At 41.3% G+C, this 27814-nt stretch overlaps 2 protein-coding genes across 3 annotated transcripts in view; one reads left to right on the forward strand and one right to left on the reverse strand.

Annotated features, from left to right (window-relative positions):
- The window catches only part of LOC117210986 (chromatin complexes subunit BAP18), a 43389-nt gene extending 41530 nt beyond the window's left edge, over positions 1-1859 (reverse strand). The window contains exon 1 of the mRNA XM_033454492.1: positions 1718-1859. The gene's annotated coding sequence lies outside the window, so the exon portion shown is untranslated. The remainder of the gene's footprint in view (positions 1-1717) is intronic.
- An 85-nt stretch (positions 1860-1944) lies between these two features.
- Positions 1945-27137, forward strand: LOC117210984 (tribbles homolog 2). 2 transcript variants are annotated; one of them, XM_033454488.1, is made up of 4 exons: positions 1945-2449; positions 4621-5336; positions 16261-16562; positions 25440-27137. In XM_033454488.1, exons 2-4 carry the CDS (start codon positions 5046-5048, stop codon positions 25888-25890), a joined length of 1044 nt encoding a protein of 347 aa, XP_033310379.1. In that variant the 5' UTR covers positions 1945-2449; positions 4621-5045; the 3' UTR covers positions 25891-27137. The 2 variants fall into 2 exon arrangements, with proteins under 2 accessions (XP_033310379.1, XP_033310380.1); XM_033454489.1 differs by lacking the exon at positions 1945-2449 and adding an exon at positions 2559-2650.
- The last annotated feature ends 677 nt before the right edge of the window (positions 27138-27814 follow it).

Raw genomic sequence — 27814 nt, forward strand, 5'->3', positions numbered from 1 at the left:
TTCGTTGACATACATGGATCGGCTTGAATCATCGAGCCGCGAAACGAAGCAACCGGCACCCACGTAAGTGGCAGAATCGAGTGCGTTAAAAAAAAGCATTATGTTGGCCAATATCCGGTCTGGGGCCTGAGCTCGTTTGGAAATTCGAAGGCCTGCTCCGGCTCCGGCCGTGATCCACCACGCAATCCGCCGTATCTCGTCGGACCAGCGTCTATATTTACGTGCATAAATATACCTTTTACAATAAACGTTTTTCAGTACGTTATAACGCGGCAGAATGTATTTAGCTTTTTCCTAAGCGAGACAATCGGGATATTATTATCGGTATCCTTAATACGCAAAACTGGTTTAAATTAAAAGTCTTTACGATTGAAAGAAAACGTTTAATTCGTCCCGATTTCATTTTTTGGCAAGCTTACTCTACTGTTATTACGTATAGTACGTATTATTCCGAAATGGATTTAATCGCTTGTAAGGTAATAAAAAAACAAGGGAAAAAAGAAGAGAATTTTTTTTAAACTAACGTAAAATCGACTAAAAGTGGATTTATTTATTAAATTTATTAAATTTAGCGCTAATCGAGTAAAAATAAAATTACCTCGGAAATAATGAGATTTCTTATCTCAAAATATGAAAATACAGGTTGTTAAATAACGTTGTTATCAATTAGCAAACAGGTTATCTTCGTATTTAGTATTTTTTCTTCGCATCTATAAGAGAAGAGAGCTGCGAGGCTGAATGTATTTCAAGAAATGACCTGAGAACGACGTACTTGTATCTCTATGTGGCAAAAAGTACGTGCAACGATGATACGATTTCTCACGGTCATCGTCATGGCGAGGTATACGTGGGTGAGGTTACGTGCCCTTAGTTGCCACCGATTGTTTAAGCGTGCCTCCAGCGGTTGCTAAGGAACGTTAAGGTAGGTCAAGGGCACGTCGTTTATGCGAAACGAATACCTCCAATGTGTCTACTCCTTCACCGACTACTTTTCACCGATTGAAAGAGAATTCGATATGGAATTTAGAATAACCAGTCGTACCACCTACTTGTTAGCCTTAAAGACTTTTACATAATAAGTATGTATATCCTTTACTTTTGTTCTCAAGACGAAACATAATTCCGTGTCGGAAAATGGAAAATTTCAATATAACGAATTTCGATCGACGCGACTCGTAACGCGGTAGTAACGCAAAAGCTAACGTAGAAGCAATTAGTGTCATGGATAGTCTGTTGTAAACGTACAAAAAGTTTACGTGTATGACCGCGTGTCGCGGTTTAGGATGCCCACGTACGCACTGATGTGGCCAGTAGCGCAGCTCTAGCCGTCGAGGCCCTTTTATCTCATGCTCCGAAGGAACAAACTTTTCTCGATATTTTCTTTCGTCGTTATTGTACGATGTTTTGTAACTTTCTCGCATATTGCGTCATCATGCAAATTAAGCGTAAACGAAGGATATACTGTAAGGCGTATAAGAGCTAAATAACGAAATGCTGTATCGGTAACGTAACCGAAACCATAGAAAACCCATATTCGTATCTTGAAATGTACAACTGAAATTTACAATCAATATAGGTTATGCGGGAGAAAATAAGACCGTACCGATGCAACTTCAGCGTGTACAATAAACAAATTTCTTTTTCGTATCCACGCGATACATCCTAGTCCCTTGAACCGTATCGTCGTCCGATGATTAAGAAAAAAGAGGTAACTCACCGCAGGAAGCTGGAAACAAAAGAACGCGTCCTTCTTTGTAATTTGTCATCTAAATTTGAATCACGTTTTCACGAGCACGATAAACGCGCGAGGGCACCGCACAACGCGACGTACTTGCGCCGACACTGTAAATCTGTCAAACACGCATGCGCGTTTACGTCTCTTTCCCCCACCATGTACTAACCGATTCTGTCGGGTTAAGCGTTAAGCCGAGACGGCGACCGCAGCTTTAGTCGTTTGCTGCACAATGGCGCGATTGGTTTGTGATTGTTCGCCCTGCTGCCGCCGTCGTTTCTGAGCGGAGGGCCGGCCCAAAACGTTGGACCGTCCGTTGCGCGGGATATAAATCTTTTACCGCACAGTCTCCCTCGTTCGTAACCGCTCAGCTCTCCACGTTTCTTCGTTTCTCTCGAATTATTCGGTTCTCGTAGTCTGTCCGACGAAAGAGAAACGGTAACAACGACGGCTGGTCCGAACACGAATCCCGAGAACCGCGAATAGAAGAAAGACCACCACGACCGACCGTCATCCAGGAAGAAGGCCAGGTTTTATCCAACGCGCGCGCTATTCGAAAAACCAATACGCCCGATAAAAGTCTCGGGGAGTTCGCTTTTCGAGCAGACGGCGGTTATCAACAACGTCTTTGGGGGAAACTCGGATTACATCTGACCGTTTCTCCACCCCAGCCTCCCGTTCAGGAACGCACGGCGACAACAGGAAGAACATACAAAGGTAATCCATGTGTTCACCTTGCTGTCGTAGACCAGGATAAATATATTTAGAAGAAAAAGGAATAACATCGAGAAGTGTGTGTGCGCGCGTACACGTATTTAGCGTATCAGCCTCACGCGAGTACAGTGCAAAGTGCAGTGATTATTACCGACGCGTACCGGATCGATGTCAGCCTCTTCGTTGTATCGTATATTTACTTTGGTGCGCTTGCCCTGATACACATATATATACCAGTGTGTAATCCTTGCTAGCTTTCCTATCGAGACGTTTATTTGTCAGAATTTAACGATTTCACAACAACCAATGGATTAGACAATGGAAACTCGCGGCTAGCATACTGTTGGGCGCCAGTAAACTGTACAAACGTTTTCGTCTAGTATTTCGATACGATGTTTGAATAAATTTTCGCCGCTTAACCCCAGAGATCTTCGCCACGTCTAATTTACCGTCGTTGTCTACTTTCTTTCTTATTCGTATAGGAAATCGTTTAAACGCCGGTACGACCCACCGACTGCGTGAGCAGACGTATTAGGCAATTTATTTCGCGGTATTGCGTCACGTTCTCGCGCGCTATTAATGCAACCGGTGCTAGCAGTATCGTCGTGACAACTGTGGAACTCCGCCATTTTGACCTTACCGAAGGATATCTGCTATCTACTCGGTGGTAGTATGCGTGCGAACAACATACATATACATGCGTTTCGACACGCGCTACCGTATGGACGCAATCCTTTACTAATTCCGAGCTCGCTATTTCGTCAGATCCTCGTTCATTCAATAAACATGGACATAGGGGACGCTTACGCGAGTTCCAGCACGGGGCTCCCGTACCAATCGTTACGCCGTTGATCTTACCAAACGTTCCAAACGTTCGAGTAATTCGAGACAAAAAGCACGTCTCGGTAAATCGTCGAGCAGAAATGACGGATTAGGATCAAGATTATCTTCCATGGAGAGAACCAGGGGACGTGTTGTACTCTCTCGCACACATTTTCCTGATCTTTGGAACGGGTAGTAGAAGCTTTGCGCAAGTGCGTTGATATCGTAATGGCGCGATTTCGCGAATATCGATAGTCGACATCCGTACAAACGATATCGAACAAAATCGAACGATCGAGTAAGCTCTGATCTTGATTATCTGCGATTATCCGCCGGTCTATCTTTTCCCTATTTCGAGATTAACCTTTTGATTTCGCATCATTGGGAAACATCGGTAAGCAGAAATTAAAATAAGAAGGAGCGGTAACCTATAATTTTTGCATACCTTTATACTCGTACGATTTACATACATATACGAAGCGTATCTTACGTTGCATACAGCCAAGGACGCCAAATTTACATATCGTTGAATCACAACAATTGTAGTTGGAAAACCGATCTTCGCGAGCAGATGGATGCTTCTTGAAATTACAATAGAGCTTGCGAAAAGGCGTTTTACAATTATTTTGCAATCTTTTGCAATCAAATTTTATGAATATTTTCGAAATATCGTATGCCGAGGAGATGTCATAACCGAAGTTATGGCACCAAAGGCAAAAGCAAGTTAACAAGACGGAAAATGAACGCGAAATCCAGATATTATGTATCGAAATAATACGTGTGTACGTACCTGAAACGAAATAATATGACAAATGGTAAATAAAGGTGTAAATAAAGGAGAAGGGAATCGATAAAAATTCGTTGTATCGTTAGCAGCGTTAATAATTCTGTCGAGATTTTCTTGCATCACATTTTATAATTTTTCTGCCAGTTGGCTTCTTTGGCCGGCTAGAACGTTACAGCGCAACGACCGCCTTACAGCGATATCCCTGACCTTACAATATCCCCTTCTCTATAGAAATTGCGCACAAGGCAGGACGAGTGTCGAAACACGATCTTTTGAAATTGTCCGTGAATCACATAGAGGATAAACGGAACCCCTGTCGTTCAATCCCTATTACGAATGTCAATAATTATTCGATTCAACGAGTTTACAGCGTTTTAATTTATACGAAAGCGACAAACGGTTTTCTGCCATTTGTACAACTTTAAAGAGATTATCGTTAGTAGGTGCGGAGAATCGATGAAATCGATGATTTATAGCGGTACAGATTCTTATAGCATACTATACCATGTTTGAACGGGAAATAGTGCATCGTGTGAAAACTCGTTTTTATTCTTATCTGTTACAGAGCTTTCCCGTAAAGTGACCGATTGTCACCCACGAAGATCTCCGTCCAAGGACCCAACGGTAGCACGAAGCAACGCTGCGTGGGCCTAAGCACAAGTGATATTCTTATCTAATAATTAATACGTAGCTATATACGCGTTTATACCGATCAAGCCTAGAAACGTTCAAATCGGCTCGTTACAATCGACGATACAATCGTCGCAGCTATCGCGTTCGGTAATCTTGTGAAGTGTGTTCAAAAAGCTTATCCGCTTTAACGGTTTATTGACAATAATTACGAATAATCATAAAAATCGATCGAACTTTTAAACACGGACGCGTGTTTCGTTTACATTAAAACGTACTATTTCGAAGGGAAGAAGACAAGGAAAAAGGAGGTGGTAGTGTCGCGAGTGTAAAACAGTGCGTGTGTGAAAACGGCACAATATGAGAGTGACAGCCGCTGTTAGACAGCATTCTCTTCATCTACAAGTGGCTCGTACCAACAATGGCAAGTTCCTGGTCTGTCCGAACAATAGTCAGGACATCGGTCAACAACCGACAAACGACGAGACAAACTCGGTGCCAGCGGTTGTCTTTCCTAGTTACGAACCGGTGCCTACCGATCATCATGGACCTACCATACTCGGTGATCGGTATTTGCTTCTTGGACCGGCCGAGGGCAGCGCTCTATACCGATGCGTCGATGTACACACTGGTCAACAGCTCGTCGCAAAGGTGAGCATTCGACGACGATCTTTCGTTCCTTTCCTTCGTGTTTGTGTAAACGCGTTTGATAAATATCCGGCTTTTCATTCTTCTACCATTTGCATGCGCGTGACGCGTTGTACAGTTGATAGTGGCGTAAGTTTTAAGCTACCTCGAATAATCGATCGTTACGCTAGTGTTTTGATTACGTAAGGTAGAAATGTAACGACAATTCGATTTTCCAACCCCGTTGATCCGTATTATTCTTATATACATAGGTATATAAATTGCAATTAAACGTCGCTGTTTAATTTTATCGAGAATATGGTCGTCGATGTTTTTCAGCGGATCATTCGGATTTTAAATGTTTTTATCGAGATATACCGAAAGGAGAGTTAAATCGGCGAAGGGGTTAATTCACGGAAAACGTGATTCGCTTAATATAATATGTACCATTAAAACACACGTTACGCGTTAAAGGTTGATGTAATCTTTCTCGCTATGACTTTTACAAAATAACTGCAACCAATTAAGATTAAAAGATGTCGATATACGTCAATGATGAAATTTACTTTTTATGGATATTTAGAATAAAATATTTAAAGATGGATGCATTGTTTTCGGAATATCTTGCTACGTTATTCAAATACGGGTATCGTTTAAACTCTACAAATTGTATACATTTATCTTAATATTTCACAATTATTCCAAAAGAGAGATTTATTCGCGTGCGTACTGTATTCGTGAATCGTCTGAACGCAGACTGAACGAAAGGCGAGCCAACCGATCCGATGTTACTGGAATGCAACGCTTGTTAATTTCCATTTCGGACGACAATAACGTTCGCGGAAATAATAAGTTACATTTGCCATTCAAAGTATCGTCGAAGTACGTATTTTGGCCGTCTCTGATAAAACGGTCAATCGGTCATTGTCGCGTACGCAATTTTTAGTGGCCGATCATCAATTATTTCGATAAAGTACCGTCAATGATTACAACTTTTACGTGTTTTCATCGAACCATCGTCCCCTACATACGTACGTATTTACCGACGATTTACTCTTAGAAAAGTAGATACATTCTTAGAGTTATCTACAGTACGTTGCGCGAAGGCAGTAACGTAATACAAAACGATAGAAATATCAAAGATTTGCAGATTTGCTTCTTTTATCTGCATCGTTGCAACGTACAAAATGAAATTGAAGGAATGACAAGAGCGAACGTGTCTTGAAAATTGTTAATGCTGTATCATTTTGGACAAAATTAATAGAACTTGTTGCGCGCGAAGTTTGGGTATAAATAATTTTATTTTTATATTTTTTAAAACGTTTTCTATTTCGCCTTTCTCGGTCGTACAGATTTATAAGTTTACAAGTGGTATTTCCACGAAAAGCAAAGTACAGCTAAAAAGCTTCATTTTAAAGACGTACGACTCGTATCGTAAACGCAAAAAGCGCGTGTTAAAATGTGCATAAATTAAAATACGCATCTACTTGGATATACGCGAATCAGAAAGCACGAATATACGATGTATTTTATATCGATTTCTATCGGGTACTATGGTTTACTGGAAAATTTACTGGAAAATCGGCTATCTTTGATCGTAAAAGGACAAACGAACGAACGTAATCCAACGAAATATCGACTTAATTTTTAAAACATCGTGCTTTGACGAATAAGATCGTGTTCCCACCTGTTAGTAACGCGAGTGATTACGCGTCTCTGACAACGACATTATCGTTATATCCCATACTTATATCATAGGCGTCGATAGTGTTAAGTTTAAGTATCCCATATTCGCGTTTTTTAGCTTTTAAACAACGAATTACGCCTTGGGATTTGGAAGATGAAATAGATTAATCGTAAGCGTTCGAACGAAATATCGCACGTAGCGGGAGATAACGGAATTTCACTTTCACAGAAATTATCTCGCGGCGTATCGTCTCGTCTTTCGAAAGGGTTAGAAGTCGGTAAGTTGGTTAAAATTTATAGCGAATATTAATTCATCTTGTTAACCTTTTACCTTGTGACAAATTGCTGATAAATCGGAAAAATGCAAATCGAAAATGATATTCTCGGTAATAATCGTAAAATCGGTGGGCGAATGTACAGAAACTGGCGTCGAGCGCGATGTTTCTCGTACAATTTGCCTGACGAAGAGAAACACGCGTTGGCCGTTTATCCTTGATAGGGCAAACGCGCATCCTGCCTGCAGGATGTGTGTCGCGTCGCGTAAGACTCGAAGGCAGGTGTGTAACAACGTGCGAACATAGGTCCAGTAAAACGTTACGCGATGTATCGATGAAAATCGCCTTTCTAAACCGTGGCTTAGGGGCGTATTTGCTTGAGATTTAGGCCGATCGGGAATGGTCGACGCGTTATCGGTCAATGCCACCGCGTCGTGGTCTGCCATGTATGCCGTGTAAGATGGCCGTTTCATTCTTCTTTACGAGAATACACGTGTCGACGATTCTTATTTGCGTATCGTCGATCAAAGAGGAAACTTTGGTCGCTTTAAAACGTTCGTCGTGGAAAAGATTCGATTTGAATATCCGTTTCTCGAGTATTCGTTCCACGAGCAGTTTACTAAGTGTAATCGACGAAACATCGAACTCGATTTTCCTAGAAAATACATACATACATACATACATACATACATACATACTTGGACACTGAGTGGATATCGAGTGGTCGACGAGCATCGAGTACGAGATCGATTAATCTCTAGCTTCCTGGAACGATTATCATATTTCGCGCGAATCCGGTAGGTATTCCAGTCGTACTTGTAATAGAAGTAAGATTCGGAAGGAACGTTTCGTCGGGAACAGTTACCTCGAACTAGATCGTCTACCAAATGGACGTTTACTTTTAGGAATAAACGGAAGTTATCCGTCGGGATCGAGGATGCTATCGAGCAGCAGTTTGTTTTGAAAATGCCGTGGAATAGTTAATCTTCTAACGCATTTATTTTTACCATAAACACGATATATTATTCTCTGTGTTCGCTAAGCCGATTCTCGATGCCTCGGCTTTTCCGATTTGTCGAAAATGATCCCATGTGCATCTTATAGTACGTAGACGAACGTTTCTAGTTTCGCGTTTCGATACTTTCAAAAAACGTGCGAATTGAACGAAGTGGAATAGTAAAACCTAGTAGAATAGTATATGTGGAAACGTTTCTTAGAGGGATATATCTAACAGCCGACATGAACGACCTAATAACGCTCTTTCGCGCTTTACTCTACATAGTAAATCCATAATAGGGAACGATCCAGCTAGAAAAAATAGACTAAAGACAACGATACCGGAGAAGTAGAGACAGCAGCCGGTGACAATCGAGAGGCGATATTCGTTGCAAAGAAGTCACGCTTTTTAGAGCGTGTCTGTAGGTACGGTTAGAAGGAAAAGTAGCGGATCCTCCGGGTATATCCGGTGTTTCTTCTCGCGAAACGGCCAACCGTTATTTCTATTGTCATCGGTGCCATAAGAGATTCATCGGTAGGAACGCGTGTGTCACTCTCTGAGAAAAGTTGTTCGGTATATTCTTGCGTCAACCTTCACCGCATTTCTCGCAATTAAATCCCATAGTTGTTGCATTTCTAATGAACGTCGCTGTTTTAAGGACGCAGCCGTTGCGATATGTCGCAACGTTTTACCTTCGAACGACGATTATTGTTATCCCAGGCTCGAGACGCACTTGGAATTCCACAGGGATGATCGAAAAGTGCTATCGCCTGATCCTTCCGTTTATCGTAATATCGTAGGATGGTAAAAGCGGAGTCCACGCGCCACAGCTCGTAACTCGTCCACGTCGTTGTTATTATTATTTGCTAAATTATCGCGCAACACGGTCCAAAACATTCCATACGCAACGTCGACTTTTTACTTTGGATTTTCGACTCGACGACAGCCGCTAATAACCCGTATTTACGTTTCAGTATACCGTTTACGGTTAACAGAAAGGAAAAAGGGAAAAGGAAAGAAATTTCTCATCGATCCACCCATTCGTAATCTTTTCCTTTGACACGCAAACGAATATCCCGTTACGAAAGATTAAAAAACAAATTCTTTTCTTTTTTTCTCTCTCTCTTAACGTCGAAAGCTCTCTTGGCTATTGAAACGAGATCAAGATCGATAGGCAAAAATTCGTAGAAACGTTCTCAGCAAACCGTAAACGCAACTTCCTGGTTCGCGATGTCCCTGAAAGAGTATACCGTGTAACATGTACCGGTGATCGTCGAAGCACGCACGATTATTTCTTCTTTACGTAAGTTTCTCCTAGAGACGATCAAACCGTCTATGGAGAAGCGGCTTACGAAAACGATAAATCATCGTTAGCGATTCGGTATGCGTACTCGCATCCTGGATTCGGTCGATCCTTCGAGACTTGGCATCTTAAACGGTTATTTGACTCGTTCGTAATCGCACAATGAGCCTTTTAGGAAATTCCGTAGTCGCTGTATCGACGATATTATATCGTACAACGATTACGGAGCCGTAAAGCGATCGGAATAGACGAAGCTCGAGGCGATCGCGCGTCCCTTTCTCGTCCGTTAAACGGAAAAGAAACCCAAGTAGAGAAAATTTCGTGAAAGGATTTTTATCGTTTCTCCGCTTTGTGCCGCAGTACATGCCGGAGTTATCATGTAAATACGAAGCAAGCAAAATCCATCCCTTTTATAGTCGTACCCGCGGATCGTTCGATAGATTCGCAGTCGAAGGATTAAGAAGAAGCAGCGCGTGTCCAGTTTTTCTGATTTTACGATGGATTTAACGCTTTTTATCGGTGACAACGGGGTTACAAGGTTACGCGCGTGGAATAAGATTAACATTTGCTGCTCTCGGTCAGCATTTTCAATCGGCGTAACTTTTCGTTACACGAAGGTTACAGGAAGCACGAGCAAATATAGAAACGTCGATAGTGCACAAATTTAAGAGTACGCGTGAGAAATGCGAAATCTGAATCGAGGACCACTGTTTTCTACGACACGTTGCATCGAAATAAGCGACCGTACGACGGTCGTCGCTTCCGCTATACGTATGAATAAAAGTTGCGAGGTTGTGACGTATAATAACTAGCTACTGTAATTGCGAGTAATTTATTTGAGGTTTTCGTGCGTTTAGTCGCCTACCGCCAATCTTCCGGATAGCGTTGCGCTTGCGAACAGGAACGGTACACGCGTCGTCCAATAATTTCAGTCGAATTATTTATCGTAATAGAAAGTTGTTTCATCGATATGAATGGACGCCTTTCATCCACATTATCCTTCGTACGACCAAATTCTATATTCCGATCTATCTACGCTTAACGGTAGAATACTAAAACGCTAAAAACGCTAGATAGTAAATTGTGTGGTTGTATCGTTTGATACGGTATGACTGTATTATCGTTAAATGTGTAGTCAGTGCTTTAACAGCGCGATAACGTATCGATATCTGCGATCTCGATTCGCATTGTCCAGTCGGTTACAAGAAGGTACGCGTAATATATGTATGTATGTACGTACTTCGTTAAGAGTCACGATCATTCGCTTCATTAGGAATCCACGTGACCAAAGAAACTAGAATTTTCTAGTTGCGTCGCCTGTATCGTTGTATCGATATCAGCTGGCTAAACGATCGCCAGATTATTTTCAGGTTTTTACTTAATTTTCTCTTTTGCTTTTTATTTTGCTTTCCGATCGATGACTCGTAGAACAGCAGATAAATACTAGAAAAACGTATCTGCAGAACCGATCCAAATAATATACACGTACGCGTTATCGCGTATTAAAATACGCACGTAAATGCCTTCGATAGCCACTAAACTACGTATACTAAACTACAACGTAATAGCGAATAGTTTGAAACAACGACAAAACGTTCGCGCTTATTCCCTGGTATCGTAACCGAGTAGTAGTACCGCTGTGTCTGTCGTTTTGCTCCATCCGCACGTGGAAAGACTTAAAATTTCTCTTTAGTCCGCCAGCTGCGAGCGAACTGTGGCCATAAATAATTCGTAATTTACGAAAGCCCGTTTCTCTTGGTATCGCTCTGCCGACCTTATCTCCTTCTTCCTGATAATAATTGCGATGTTCGACAGACGAAAAGGCGCCACGTGAAACTCTCTGATACGAGAAGAGTGAGAGCGAGAGCGAGAGAGAGAGAGAGAGAGAGAGAGAGAGAAGGCACAATGCGAGCAGCTGCCACCACGTTTCCATTAACATTTTACAATCATCGTGTTATACAATGCGCCGCTTACATCACTGTGTGCCTGGCGAACAAATACAAGGCTGCACCTTGCCTCACCTCGTCGTTACTTGCTCGTATCACCGAGCACTGCCCGTTATTCATAATCGCTTCTAAAGCCGGGGCCGTTTAATTTAATCGACGATTACATCGGGCCTTGCGTGATATGCTTGCGCAATCGCGACCACCTTCTACCGAACGCGTTCACGAGTCTACCTCGGCATAGAGCTAACCAAGTTTAGGATTATTTCGACTGTTCGATTATTTTACGAAGCTCGCGATCAGCTTCGCGTTCTGGCAAATATTCGCTTTTCTTCTATCTGCGCGTAATACCAACGACGTTCTACCTACGTGGTTGGTTGCGAGAAATAGACGACTCTGGAATTATCGTTAAACTCGTCAAAATTACAAGTTCCAAACTCTTTACTCGTGCAATTCAGTGAGAAGCGTACGAGAGCTTGCGATAAAATTAAAGCAGACTTTTATCGAGATGGGAATGTATACTCGTGCACGCTTGTTCGTTATCGCCGTATCGCATTAAACGTAATTATGTATATGTAGTATGCTCGAAACGCGCGTCGTAGTCCGATATCGTTAATAACGCAACGAAATATCGAGATAATGGATTTTTAATACCGTTCGGTTTCTCCACCGTTTCCGAAAGTATCTAAAGTATCTCGTAATAATATGGCATTCGCGTGGAGAGTACTTTTAGTTTTGCGAACTTCTTTTATTCCAGTTATAATCGTCGTACGATACCGAACGCGTACTTTTATCGATACGCGTATTTGCGAGAACGATTTTAATCGGTACTGTCGATACTTGTAGCAGATGTATTTGTTACGAAGAAAAAAACTTTTACTTTTCTTTTTTCTTCCTAACTAGCTGATACATAATTACGAAATCTCGTAATATACGGAAAATTCCGTAGCCTATAAACGACGTCTTAACAACGATAACTTTCAGAACAAAGACACGCTCGATTAGACAACTTGGTTCGTAGATAAGTTTCAATCCGATACCAGATAAGATCGAATCCAGTTTCAAACTTTAAGACTCTGGTTCAGACACGGCCAGCATCGTGGTAAAAATCTTTAATCGAGTAGATTGAAATTTTCAGATTTTCTGGTCGACTAGGAGAACGGAAGAACCTTGGCCCCCGCCACTCGCTCTTATCCGACTAAATCGATCTGGACGCGTGTTTCTTTAGCGTGCAGTTGTTTGGATAGCTCGTTAGACAGGCGGAATTCCCCGTGGATGCACAGTGGCACGGATCCTTTATACATAGTTAAGAATATGGCCGAAAATACGACGCGTAACGTTTTTATCGATCGAATTATACGAGCGTTACTAAAAATAGATTTTCTTTAAACTCTGACTTTTAAACGAAAAATACACGATTAACGCTACAACGACGAGAGAGAGAGAGTCTTCTACCGTGATGTTACGCGCGTAGTTGGTTGCTAACGTTTGACGGAAACGCGGAATTTACCGATTTTATTCGTCTTCTTCGGCCCTTCGAAAAATTCTTTTCCTTTTCTATCATCGAACATCCTGATTTTGCAAAGTATAAATTTCAACTGCGACCGGCCATGGTCTGCTCGATCGGAAAATCTAAAAATTTGCATCGACTCGAAAATCTAAATTCATCGTTACCCGCTTACTGTACCGGCCGTGTCTGAACCATTCTGAATTCTTTAGTCTAACCAGCTACGATCGAGCTGGCTCATCTTCGCGATACGCTTTCCATAGATAAATCGAATACCCGTAATTTATTCGGCACGTTTATCGCGTGCGAATGATTTCGAGATTTACATTGGCGAAAACTCAACTTAAAATTCAGTTTTTTACCCCCACTGAGCTTGAAAACTCACCACGTGTACGTTAGAATGGTATATTTACACGGCGATTAAGCGGTCGACGTGTCGCAATCGGAGGCACTTGTGCGGCGAATTTTGTAAAGAAAAATCGGCTCTGGTGAGAAGAATTCGTTGGAAATCGTGTGGCAATTGCTTCGTTGGAAGCGCGTTTGGAAACAAAGGATCCGTTCGTTTATTTTTCGAGGTTTCGTTGTTTGCTTCAACGATTAAAGGTGTAAAACGCAAAGTAATTTTGCTTCTACCCGAGATCTTCTCGATCGTTGACCCATACGCAACGAAAACCATAGATCGTTCGATGCCAGTGTCTAATAGAAGGCACGCGATGCGATCGAAAGGCAAATTTGAAAGGCCTTGGGAAAAAGCTTATCGCGTTAGAACGAGGACGAAAGAGGGCTAACGCGGTTGATTGCGGCGATAATTTTCCTCTGAAAAAATCGATTAGCGTAAAATAAATTCTGATGTTGTGCTCGTAGAATCGACGAGTATCGACGAGCGTATCGAGTACGAACGTAATCGATTAGTTGGCGCAAAGTAAACGTTTGATCGATAATTTATCGAGGAAATGTCGTTTCGATCGCGTGCGAAACTCGCGCGCTATACGAACTTGGAATATCGTAAAAGTAACGATCGATCGGTATAGCGGACGATTTCGTAAAGAACGCGGTGGTGCCCTTATTAAACTAATGGGACCCAAGTTTCGAAACCGTGTCAGGTTTCGACACGCGAGATGAACGGCCGAACGAACAAAGTTTCCAAAGTAGCCAAGATTTCGTGTGCCCCTTTATCGAGCTGCTCTGTAAAGGCCCGTTGTTAACGTATCACCGTCGTACCCATTTTTCATCTGACCCAAGCGAGACACGCGTTCCTGCGTTTAATTATGTAAAGTCAGTTGCGTTTCTTGCTTAATATTAACGTAGTTTTGTAAGCAAATTCCTATGATTTTGTATATTGCGTGCATATAATAGATTTTATTAATCTTGTTAAACGGAAGCGAGATGGTAAAATAATATTTAAGTGGTTGGAAAACTACCGATACCGTATTTTATTCCGATTTTATTCCGATTTTATTCCGATACGTGTTCAAATCCGATATAAACTTGCTACGTATGAGATTAAGTTTGTTTTAACATGTATGCAAAGCGTAGTACGCTCGGTAGCGTGAGTAAATTATACGGCACAATTTTTACACGAATTATTATAAACAACGAAGAAAGGATTAGATGGCTCGATTAAAAGAAATCGGAACGAACTCGGATTCGATACGAGAGAAGAAGGAGCGTTTCTTGTATTTCTATGTCTCTTGCACGCGACACGCGCATCGTCGCAAACGATTAAAAGATATGGGGCAGAATCTCGTTTCCATCGAATCTTTGCAAAGATAATTACTATCCTGCTAGCTTATGCACGAAGATAAACTTACGAACTGGTCTCGACCAGTTGTCGTTTCAACGTTGATCGATGAACCGGCAAGTTCGATCTCAATTAGTCCGATTAACCATTGGCAAGAAAAACCCACCGCTGCTTCGGTATCCCGGGTAGCCGGATGCAGTTCCGCTCAGCACCTTGAACGTTGACCATGATCGGACTCGAGTCGGACATTCGCGTAAGAACGTGCGATTAAGCGATAATATCGGTATCGAGTTCTTCTCAAAAATTGCTTCCCTTCTTTCCGAGTTATTAATTAAAACGCATCATGGTCGAAAGTATTGGAAATAAAGTTCGATAATGTTCGTAAAGATACGTACATAGGTGTATAGTTTTAAGTTAAGTTAAGTCTAGGTCTAAGTTAAATGTAACGGATAACCATCGACGAGTTTCGATGATCATCGCTGGATCATCGTTAGGGTATCGTAATTACAAAGCATCTTGCGATCGCGCCAGTTCGCGATAAACGAAGATTAAAAGAAACGGCACGACGCGTTTTACGACGCGTATGCGCCGTCCTGACGGATTCAATTTGTCGAAAGATAAATTAAGAAGCTGAAAGTGATAGAGCAGCGGAAACGGATTGTCTAACGATGGAAAAAATCAACACAACGGCAAAGGAAAGGCGAGCATACGCGCGTTAGCAGAGATGTAGTTGGTTCGAGGGATCCGGATATTTGTATTGTCTGCTCGCTGCGGATATCCGTATTAGCCGGCCAATGCTAACGTACAATTATCCAACGCAATGACAGATATCGTGCTCGTTATGGAGAACGTGGCAAAAATTATTCGGTATGTGGATGAAAAATTTGCATATATCGAACCAGTAGGACAGTTCGATACAAAGGACGATCTAGACTCAAATTAATCGTTCGATTTTTATTCTTTCTTTTCCTTTCTCCTTTCTCCTTGCTTTCAAAAGTGATTTCAAAAGTAGAAGGAAGTAATAACGTTTTACGTATTATCGTATTTGTCGATCCGATAAAAATACGTTACTTTTGCCACGTTAAAATACGTTCAAGCACGTTAATTCGAGTCGATCGAAAAGGTATTTTTCCTTCTCTGTAAATTCTTTTCGAGATCTCTCGTTTCCTAAATACGCTTTACTATACGCCGATAAGTACAACGATTAATTTCTCGACGGTACAACGAAAATTGCTCGCGGAAAATTCCTTTACTGCCAGTTTCATAATTAATTTAAGTTCTGCTAAGAGCAGAGTGGTAGGTGTTCGAATAGATTTGAACGATAACGTAATCTTGAGCACGTATTCCGTTGACTAATTCCGTTGTAAAAGCCAAGAGAGCACGAGCGTGAAGCACGAATCGTTTGTCCTTCCTGGAAGATTATTTCCTAATCACCATCGGCAAGCTGTATGGGACGACGAAGGTGTGAGTGACGCAACGATTTTCCTGAATTTCAGGCGTTGACCGTGGGCGACAAAGGTTGCGAGGCACTACTACAGGCGCACCTTCGATTAGAAGGTACCGGAGCGGCGAGCGGTGTTGCAGGCGTGGTGGAAGCACCTGGAGGTCGACGCTACCTCCTGTTGGAGGGCCATCACGGTGACCTGCACGCCTACGTAAGGGCGCGCAGGAGACTGCGGGAACCAGAGGCGAGGCGACTGTTCCGGCAAGCAGCCAGGGCCGTAGCTACGTGCCACGAGTACGGGGTCGTGCTCAGAGATTTAAAACTCAGGAAATTCGTTTTCGCTGACGAAGCAAGGTAAAAACACACGAACGATTTGAAAATAGGTCGAATAATTTGTATCTCGATAATAAAATGGATCGATCGGACACTCTTGGATCGAAAGTCGGACCGTCGCGGTCTTAAGATTAAATTAAGTCGATCTAACGATCTAACCGAAATGCGATAGTTTATTTTCATTATTTTCCGAGATTTCGCGCGTAAGGTACATAGGTTACATAGCTCTTTAACGTGTCTATATACACGTAGGATAAGAATAAGTAATCCAAAGAAAAGCTTGACGACAACTATCCAAACAATAAACGTTCGATATGTCGGTGATATTATTCTAATAATTATCGTTATACAGCGATTGTAAAGGATTTTATAATGTTACGTAACTACGATGCTTCTAGCGAAATGATATCGCAGAGTGATATTAATTTGTCCGGACCGTCCTGTCTCGAATGTTTCGCTTGATCCGAAATTTGCTACGAACGGATTACACGTGCGCGCGTTAGTGATTCTCGTTACAAATGTGCTATGATATTGATTTAAACGCTGCGATATTACAGTCTGGACAAACTAGCTGTTAATTTGATACGATCGTTAATGATACACGGTATACACGCCTACGTATCGTTCGTGGCATTCTTAGTGCGAGCGAGAGAAGGCGCGTTGCAGAGCCATGGAAAACCAGTTCGTATTCGTTTCATTTCCATATTCGCCTGTAATTCCTCTGCACCATCGGTTACACAGTAGGTATATCTTGGAAAAGAAGTACTTGCACGCCTACATAAATTAATTTCCCCTTCACTGGCCGATACGCGCCAGCACAATACGCAACCCTTGGACGCTTAATGAATTCCGTCCTATTTTCTTGTTTTTATTTCAATCCGATTATTTATTGCGATTGGAAATTCGACAAGTTGTTGTCGCCGCCGCTGCTGCATTCCTAGCGGAGGTTTCGATCGTGTTATAAACGAGACTGCGTCGGATTCTAATAAATACTTTGTACGATTTACATAAAAATGATTTTATTCGTAATACAAGGTTTTGCGACAGACTCCGTATCGCGTACCTTGGAAACACTCTGCAACATCGTTCTTTCGTTCCAACGTAACGATCTTCGTTCAAGCTCGACCGATCGACCAACCAACTGTTATAAAGCTGCTAACGTAGTAGGTTATTTTGACTCGATTCGAACGTGGAAGTAGCCAGTTTTATCCGGCCGTCCTGTTATACAATTGCTGCTAACCTTCCACGATGCGACGTGTCGCCATTGCGTCGTGTCACACGACACCAAACCTTTGGTTAGCGAAGCCTGATTTGCACCGTAGCCTTCTACGTTTCACGTATCGTAACCCTTCCCGCGGAAGGATGCCATCTCGATAACGTACTACACCGTATTGTATATATGCAATTGCACAATATATGCAGAATACATGGAATGAATTTGTGGAACGAACGGATCGCGCCACACCGGACCACGCCATGCCACGCCACGCCACGCCATGCCACGCCAAGCTATTCGCAAGGCGTGTTACCGCGGCTGAACGTGACTGTTCGCGCGATACCACGCACCTACACGCGAGTGTTCCAACCAAACAAACGATCGAGACATTATATATATATATATATATGTTTGTTCCGTGAAATGCGTATAAAATACATTGATTCCTTAAACTTAAACGTTTCTTTATATGGCCTTGAGCGAAATTTCAAGTTCCGCGTGCGCTTTCGTTTCTGTCAATTCCTTTGTTCCGACACGCGAAACACGATTACTTTACCGGCCGACTATCGACCGATTTTACAACTTGGTCGTATCCTGGCCCGTATTTCGTATGCACGTGTTTCCCGCATGTAGTGCATAGCGTATGGAGGCGATAAAGGCCGAGAGAAGGAGAAAGCCACCGGTGCCGCGTGTTGTGCGCGTTGTTGGTTCAGCGTTGGCCAATCGCGCGTTGCGCTCGCATTCCTGTCGCTCGGTGAGCTGCTCCCTCGCGTAAAATAAGCAGAGAAGCGAGAAGGAAAGAGCGGCGAGGCAGCGGGTTGCATGTCGCGAGTAAAGAGGAAGGGCCGATGCGATCATAGTGGGGAATAGAGGGGAGGGCACGGAGGGAATGTGTCGTAAGCCAGAAAAGCATATTGGTTTATCGACTGGGGAGATTTTGAAACGCTGGTATAATTAGGAAACGCGTGGTTCGTTCCACCTGCCAGAAACTCGGCGACGCGACGCGGCATCCAGAACTATAACAGTGTACGATGCGTCTTCCTGCGCGCATAATTGCATTTCCACCGTGTAGATACGTTAACCCCGGACGCGATAAATTTTCCGACACTTGAAATTACCGCGCGACGTGTGAATTTTTCCTTTTTGTGCTTGGATCGTTAACGGTGTGTAATTTGAGAAAGTCGAGCAAAGATACTTTGAAATATCAAGATTTCAGATTCGAACGATAACGATGTTCGTGTTACTTGATGCAACGTGAGACGGCTAGATGAAAATTTTCGATTTTTCTACTTTTACGATTATGAAATTATTCTAACGAAATCGTCGAGGCGATGAAAATCATACCGAACTCGCGACTGTATTTGGATGATTTTCAAGTTGCAAAGCTAAGACGCGCATCGTGAAACAGCTGTGCAGTTCCTTCTTCGCTCTCTTGTCTCCGACCAGCTTGAAAACCGAGCAAAAACAAAAAAAATAGCAACGAAGAATCCGTACCTGGATCAACGAACAACAAGTGGACATTTCTGTACACAGTCGGCTATATAGGTTCAAATTTCAACGGGGAAGTTCTTTAGAAATAAATATAATTGCGATTAAAAAATGATAAAATGTATACAGTAGGTATAATTCTAAGTCTTCTTGTTTTCTGATATTACGAACCCGTTTCTTATCGAGTTAATCGATATCTCGTTTAACTCTCCGTAAAGTAGTAAAAGATATAAAATTAGGTATAGCAATTGTCACGATTGATAAGCGTATTGTATATGCAGAAACGAAACAACGATATACTGCTATAGCAAGAAATTGGAAAAGTGTGTTATCCCGTCGAGTTTAAAGCGCTTTCGAGGTGAACGCTTCCGGTAATGGAATGGATTTACAAAGGAGTGTCGTTAAAAATGCATTTCCGATAGATATGCATCGGTTTCGTGTCAGTCGTTTTGTTACAAATATAATCACGATGGTTGCAGTGCGCAATACCGATACGTAACGACTATCCTTGTATCTTGCTGCAATCACGCTTATGCAAATATCCTTGTGTTTCCTTTCGTCTCGCATTTGCATCACCTTTTTCCTCGCAGTATCGAAAATTCGTTGCATATTTTCTTTATCCGATAAAGTTGTTGGCAAAAGAGGAAACACGTGAATCGTGTGTATCGTTTCTCGGTCCAGGGACCGCTGAAAATAAGCGGCGTCGTTTAAGTAAATTCGTTGGCAAGGCGCTGTAATAACGATAAAGAGAAAACGAGTATGTCCGATGTCAACAAATTTCTAACGATGAAACAGCTTTATAAATGAGTTTATAATGAGATACTCGGTCGTTTCCCGTACTCGTCCGATGTTCGAAGGAAAGCCAACAACGAACGTACTTACACGTTGGCTTTCGAACGTTCCATCGCGCATTCATAGCTATCGCCATGCGCGTGTGCGACACAACGCCGGCAACTTGGATCGTTCGAGCCAAGCGGATACGCGTCGATAATCCTTACAAGTTGAGATCTTTGTTGGTCGAATAAGTATCGACGCGATATGTATATCGATGCTAGTCGACGTGCGACGCCCTCGCGTCTAATTCCGGTGTACAACGTCGTACACCGTCGTACGAAAGTCATCGACGTGCAAAGTTCTTCGCCGTCTCTTTCTCTTTCTCTCGTTCGAGCTTTTTCTTCGGTTGCCTTTCGGACAAACCGGACGAAGGCCAACCAGAAATTCATTTCCACGAGAATTCTTAACGCTTGCGTCGTTCCTTCTTCCGTCTCTCCAACTAGCAAGAACCGATCGATCGATCGAATCCACCATTTCCCGGATATGCCTTTTTACGGAGTTCGAGTGTCTCGGCGAACTAGCCGATGATACGAAACAGATGCATACGTCAGCGAACGTTAGGAGGAACCTTCCTCCTTCCTTCGGTTTCCTTCGGACGCAAGTCTCTCGAGCTTGTTTGCGCGTTTACCGTATCGATGGACGCATTAATGAAATCCGATTTTGATCGATCCGATACAGCATATACATATATATATATATATATTTCTTCTTAAATTCGATCGTATTACCAGATTGGAAAACTATCGTCGAATTATCAAGTTGGGATATACGAGATTATTATATTCGGAAAATCGAGAAATAGTTAGATGGAAATATACGACGAACAAAGTACGTACATCAAGGGAGAAACGTACAAACGCGATACGAAAGATTCGTAATATTTAATCCGTTAAAAATCATTTTTGTAGGAAATAAATTTTTATAGTACGCGATTATCGTAACCAAACGGAATTAAAATAAATTTATCGTTATAGCTAATACATTGCGATTAAAGTGCTTGTCAATTTTTACGCTTTCTATTAAATTTAACGGGAATTTTTTTTATAAAATATGCAATTTCAATTTTTTAACATATTCGCGACTTGCGTTGCAAGAACCGAACGTAAGATATTTTATCGATGCCTTTGTTCTTTTATCGTTTCTGTCGAATCGGTGTGAAATTTAAATTCATATTTAAAAAGCTGTTTTAATATCGCAACATCGGGGTATAGTGTATCTAATGAAAAGAATAAATTACGAATATGCTACGCTAGTGAGAAAATAATTGTTCGAGTTTTATAACTCGATAACACTACCTCTCGCACGTGCTAGAAAATTACTCGGAACAAAGCGACCGATTCGTCTCAACGTTTACACAACTCTCTTCAAACGTCAGCGGTTTATATTTTCAGTTGTATTTCATAAAGTCAGTTATGTTTCAATGTTTTCGACGGATGTAAAGTTAAATTACGTTTCTTCTAAATTTAATTCAAGAATTCCTAACAAAAAAGGATTTTGTATCGATCCTTTTATCCTTACAGCGATCTTTGCCATCTCTATTCGTTATTATTTTATACGATTGGTATACAGCTTTTTCGTTTTGTCTGTTATTTGTCTGTTATTTGTCTGTTATTTGTCTGTTGTCGAATTTGTCTGTTATGGAAGGTTATGGAAAAGCATTTAAAGAGCACGCGAGACAAGACGATCCTTGTTCCTCGTTTTCACATGCAAGATTATACGCAAAGTTTCGAGTAATTTTTTTTTTGTCACAGCCTGTATAGACCAGTAAGGACGAAACGCGTGTTTCTCAAGCACGCTATCGTAGAGTAAACGAATCTCCGGAGGAAATCGCTACGGTAGAATTTACGGTGTGCGCGACACGGGGTTCTTGAACCCAGCAGCCTGTCGTAGGAGTCGTCGTCGTCGTCGTCGTCGTCGTCGTCGTCGTCGTCGTCGTCGTCGTTTGCTTACTTACGAGTGAAAGTTTGCGAAGAAAGCTACGCGGCGCGGCGGCCTATCCTGGCCGCGTCCAAAGCGGAGAACACGCGCAGCGATCGAAGCGGGCGACACGGAGTTCCTTGCAGGAAACGACACGCGAGGCCGTTGACACTCGCTCGGATTTTCAAGATCGTGCCAGACACTCTCTCTCTCTCTTCCTTCTTTCCTCGCTTCTCTCTTCTCCCTCCGAGGCAAATCGAGACGAGAGATGATTCGAGACGAAAGTGTGCCGACCCTACGCTAAACCATACGTAACTACCGAATTGGATTTCGACATTTTATTTCAAAGATGCTACTACAAATAGCTTAACGGGTATAGCCGTCCATCGAATCGACTAATCCTTCTAGCGCGATAAAATAAAACGCCGGCTCTGAGATGTAGGTGTTCGAACGCTCGATCCGGTACTGGGAGAACTTGCGCAACGTAAAGTTTGAATTTTAAGATTAGGATGCGTTCGATAGTTGTCTCGTAGAGGTTATCAAAATTTGAATATGCTAACAGAAATGGGGGAAACAAGATTCTTATTTTCATAGAAGGCGGTGTAAGAGATGCGTTGGGAAGTTGGTCGGGAAATCTAAAGTACTTACAAATACAAGAAATTTGATATATATGATAAAATCGTAAACTCGATACAACGTAAAGTGAGTTTTAATTAACTGTGTAATTCGTTGCATTTACAGTTTCGTATAAATAAAATAATTACCGCGATACTTTGTATCGGCGAATTGAAAAATCGGCTTTGTACTCTACCAACTTCGAACGATTACGATTTTGTAAACTGCGTATCTTTTAAGGTGGAAATAATCTAACGAAAGGACGTAAATTGTGAACGAATGAATCGGATTGTCGAAATAAATTTTATTCAAAATGATCTATCAAAACGATTTGCTATTCTAAGAGATAACACTCGCGGAGAATTTTATTAGATTATATGAATTAGATATTGGTATTTAATTGTCTTTTGAAACATCGTGTGGCATCGATTACGGTTTTTGTTCTCCACGCGTGTGCACTTCCCAAACGATTACGACATTACATATCGACCAAATATCTCGGCCAATACGAGAACGAGCATCAAGAGCTTAAAGTTGCTCAAGACTCGAGAATATTACGTACACGCACTCTGGCCAATCTGTGTTAAATGTATTCTAAGAACGTTACTGTTGGCAATAATTTGACTCCAAATTCCCTCCGCTTTGCAGCTTGGTATTACAACGACGTTTCGTTCGAATCAAGATATCGTTCACACGATATTATAGTCGGCACTGTATGTTGATTTTATTTGAAATTTAAAACTATTTTTTTTTTTTTTTTTTTTTTAATAATTTGCAAACGACGAGATTTGTTGAGAAAAGAAGGATCTGACGAAACAACTGAAATTGCGAAATTTAAATCCCCGAATAAAATAGACGCTTGTTCCGAATACTCGCGAGATTACAAAAATCTTATTACGAACTTTCATTATACAACCGTTCTTTTTAAGCACAAAAATCCATAATCCATATGGCGCAAAACGTTAGTAATCGAGAAAACTCTGGTCGATTAACTTTCTTCCCAGTTAACGTATAAAGTGGAAGAAAAAGATAAATCTTGAGAGAATCATAGCACGGCTTTAAGTACGAAGATCAGTGATAATAGTTGCAGCTGAAAATGAATCATTCCGAAATATCCAGCTTCCTGCCCTTTCTTCGAGCGATGCATCGGACCAATTTAATCCTCTATATTGGGAAAATTTACGGTCGACTGGTGAGTCGAACGCTTTTTTTAAAAGAAGAGTTTTATAAATAGATACGTTTAAATTCATCGATTCGAGGCAGTAACCTTCTAGTCCTTTCCATATTTTATCGGCGAAAGCAGTACAAGAAACGATTTTTACATAATCGACACTGCTGCGACAATCCGTCGATGGAGTAGAAAAGACGAATACTGGACGATATTTACTCGTCGTTATGCTCGTTGCATATCGATCGGATATCGTAATGAACGCGTGAGAAGGAGCATCGTGAAAAGCTTAAAGTTACTCAAGAGTCGGGAATATTACGTAGACGCGTTCCGCGACTTCCGCGTTGCAGGTTGATCAACTGGCTATACGGTCTCCGGGCGCGCACACTCTCCTTTCTTTCACCAGTGCTTTCGTTCTGCCTCGTTCCACGACGTCTGGCCGTATCGTGCGGTGGATTACGCGACGATGGCTCAATCGCGACGTCCTCCTCACGACGTTGCTAAACTGAAAATACCTCCGTACGTAAAATGTTGCACACGCTCTCGCGGTTGCTTCCACGTCTTCTTGCCACCTTTTTCTTCGCTGTTCCGCGCGATCATCGACTCGGTATAAATTATTCGGACGATGGCGAGCGGCGATACGGCGCTCAGAGTTGGACAACGATCTCGGTTTATTCTTCGAGGATGACGCATCCACAGAGGATGTACCTATAAAGAGAATAAAGCGCCATGTTTTTGATGAAACCGAAATAAGAACGTAGAAGCATCGCACTTAACCGTTAAATATGACCGGCTGCGGTCATTTTCACTACTTTCGCTTCTTCTTTTTCTTTTGGTACTCGCTAAGGTTTTTACGACCGGTTGCTTCTCACACTTCCGTTCAAATATTATGCGTACAAATCTCTTTTAACTCGATGCGTACAATTTTTACAAAATTGTAACCCGATCGATCAAATTCTAATTTATGCGATAAAACTTTAATCGATACATAATTAAAAAAAAAAAAGAAACAACATTTCGTCCGCACGTTTCGTTAAGATAAATTCCCTTTGCGATTGGAAATTATCTCTTTGTAATTTGATATTGCTTCGTTATGTATAGAACGTCGTCGAGCAAAATACGTTAATTATTTTAATCTTGAAAAATTGTATCTACACAGAATAACTAATTATTCGTTTTTCAAATTTTCATGCTACGTATTATCTAACATTTGCGGCGCGACAGCCGGTCGCTGTTATATTATCCGACAGTCGACAGCAATGTAGCGCGAGTTACTTTCATCTCGTACGTATTCGTTAACGTATCAGAATCACTAGCGATAAGTAAATAAACATACACGCTAAACGTTAAAGTCGATGGCAGATATCGAAGAGGATGTATGTATAAACGATCACCTTATATACGGTAGTTTAGGCTTAAATTCCATTAAATTGGACGTAATTGGATTAAATTCGATGTAATTGTCGGAAAACGGATAGCGATTTTATTCGGGGAATGTTGTTGATCCGGTCCAGGAAAAAATTCATCCTCTCTTACTTTCGCTACATCTATCTGGTCTATATGTAAAGTGGTTTAGCTGATCGGATATCATAGATGTCGTTTCAAATCTATATAAACTCGGATCGTATACGTACTAACATCTCGATTCTCTGCATTTTAGAACACGACTTCGTCTGGAAAGTCTAGAAGATGCGGTGATCGTCGAAGGTGATGACGACAAGCTGACCGATCGACGGGGTTGTCCGGCATACGTAGCGCCGGAAGTACTACGCTCGGGACGAGCTTATTCCGGGAAGGCAGCCGACATCTGGTCGCTTGGCGTACTCCTGTACACGATGCTGGTCGGTCGTTATCCGTTTAACGACGCCGAGCATGCGTCTTTGTTTGCGAAAATCTCACGTGGCCAGTTCGCGGTACCAGAAGGTCTAAGCCCACGTGCTCGGTGTCTAATCCGCTCGTTGCTGAGAAAGGAACCGTCCGAGAGGCCGTACGCGGAGGACGTGCCGAGACACCCATGGCTCGCGAAACCGTTACGAGTCTGCCTCGCGTCCAGCAGATCTTCTTGTCAGGATCAGATCGTACCAGAGCTACCTAACAATCCTCAAGACTGACTCTTCCGAGAGAAAAAGATATATTCCGCGTGCACTGGACCCAGCTTTCTTCGTTAATCCTCTATTTGGACGGAAATTCTGTACGCAGAGGGCATTTCATCCCAATTTAACATGGCTTTTGTTTCCTACTTTCTGTTTTCTTAGTTTTTATATCTTAATTTTTTATTTTCTATTAAATATGTTGAAGTTAGATATAAACGCTCGGTTACTTTGCACGCAGCATCGAAGAGAAAAACGAGCAAAACAAGACCTACCGTTCCTATTATATATGTAGCAAATATACCGGCAAAGAAGACAAATAGCGAGGAGCGAGTAATAAGAAATCAAAAGTTAGTAATTCGATAATTCCTACAAGATTGTACACTATTTATGCGATACGGAATATCTCGTATAGAGACAGGGAAGATAACGGTCGACTAGAAAAACGATATTTAAGAAATGTCTTCCACATAAGGATTAAGCGAAAGTACGAAGTCTGCGTTTTATTATATTTTCTCGGGTTATGCAGTTTAAAAAACCCATGCCCGTTGATACAACCGAGCATTTGTAACTCACTTGTTGCTTTAGTATACAGTGTTAACGCAAATGTTGATAAAATTGCCATGCGTTTTCCCCCTTCTCATATGTGATGAATACGTAATTCTCCTTGGAAGAAATATAGTGCGATCTTAAAATTGTTTACACGTTACGAAAGAAAGAACAACGCGTCTTATCTATGTATGTCTTCTATTAGTTGTAATACAATTAACAATTGATTATTAACAATATAGTACAAAATTTCTTTTGTTCGTAGTAGTTCGACGCGCCATCAACATTTTAAGAATCATCAGAAAGTTCGAAAACTAGAGATAAAATACGCGTTGTTTCAACTTTATCACAAAATTCTCACTGAAATACGTAATATACCATCGCTTGCGAATTACAACGGGCATTCCTATATGAAGACCGAATTTTTAAATAATTCTTAAGAGTTCTCTTTACAGACTTGTAACATTGTGTTTTAAACGTTACGGTTTAGATGGAAAGAAAGTTAAACCGGAATTGCTCGTTCTAGGAAAATATATTTATACGAGTATATAAACTTGATAACAAAAAGTTGATCTTTCACCGACTTATGACCACACCATATTTCTTCCATACACGTACATATTTACGTATATTATAGTACTTGCGTGCGTAAGTTACACATAAAAGCCATGTTACAAATGAATACCAAATAAAGGGTTAACCATTAGCTGTCGTATCAAGGGATAGTTCCGATTCCAAATCGTTCGTTCTTTCCTTCCTTTCGCGTTCTTTTCTTTTTTTTTTTTTTTTCCTTTTTCTTTTCTTCTTTGACATTTTGTGTCGTCGGTATAACGAAGGAGGACGGCCTAGAATATACAAGCTGATACATGCATACAACCATTTTGGTTGGGAAATATTAAAAAAGAGGTCTAACGGAATGATCGTTGAGTAAATTTGATTGTTAGCAAAGACTTACGAGTAGTTATTTATTATCTCAATTTAATTTGTCCGTTCTTTCGAAATTCAATATATACCATTAAAAACATTTTATACATTATTAACAAGAAGTATCATTCTTGTATAATTTTCTTTTTTTTAGCTATTTATTTATTTTTTCTTTATATTAAATCCGTAAGTCTTTGTTCATGCACTTTTACACGTATATGCAACCAATTGAAATATTAAAAATCAGTGTATTACGTTCTGTTCGTGCAAAAAATTGAGATATGCGTGCTCCCTGTTGAAACAGAAATATAAGTAAGTACATATATTTGCCGGCAACATTAAGAAAACAAAGAGCAAATATTAACGATGCAAAATCTACCTGCCTAATGATAAGTTCTAAGTATTGTTTATTCAATTATTTTTTTAGAAATTCATTTTGTTTCGTTATTTCATTCAGCCTGGTTCGGATCTC

This window comes from Bombus bifarius, unplaced genomic scaffold (genome assembly GCF_011952205.1).
Source record: "Bombus bifarius isolate JDL3187 unplaced genomic scaffold, Bbif_JDL3187 scf7180000008213, whole genome shotgun sequence".
Lineage (NCBI taxonomy): Eukaryota > Metazoa > Arthropoda > Insecta > Hymenoptera > Apidae > Bombus > Bombus bifarius.

What these genes read in the sequence shown, in the direction of transcription:
- LOC117210984 (XM_033454488.1), top strand. Translation starts at nt 5,046, where the DNA reads ATGAGAGTGACAGCCGCTGTTAGACAGCATTCTCTTCATCTACAAGTG. An exon ending in GTCAACAGCTCGTCGCAAAG is followed by an intron (nt 5,337 to 16,260) that starts GTGAGCATTCGA and finishes CCTGAATTTCAG; the next exon opens with GCGTTGACCGTGGGCGACAA. An exon ending in GTTTTCGCTGACGAAGCAAG is followed by an intron (nt 16,563 to 25,439) that starts GTAAAAACACAC and finishes TCTGCATTTTAG; the next exon opens with AACACGACTTCGTCTGGAAA.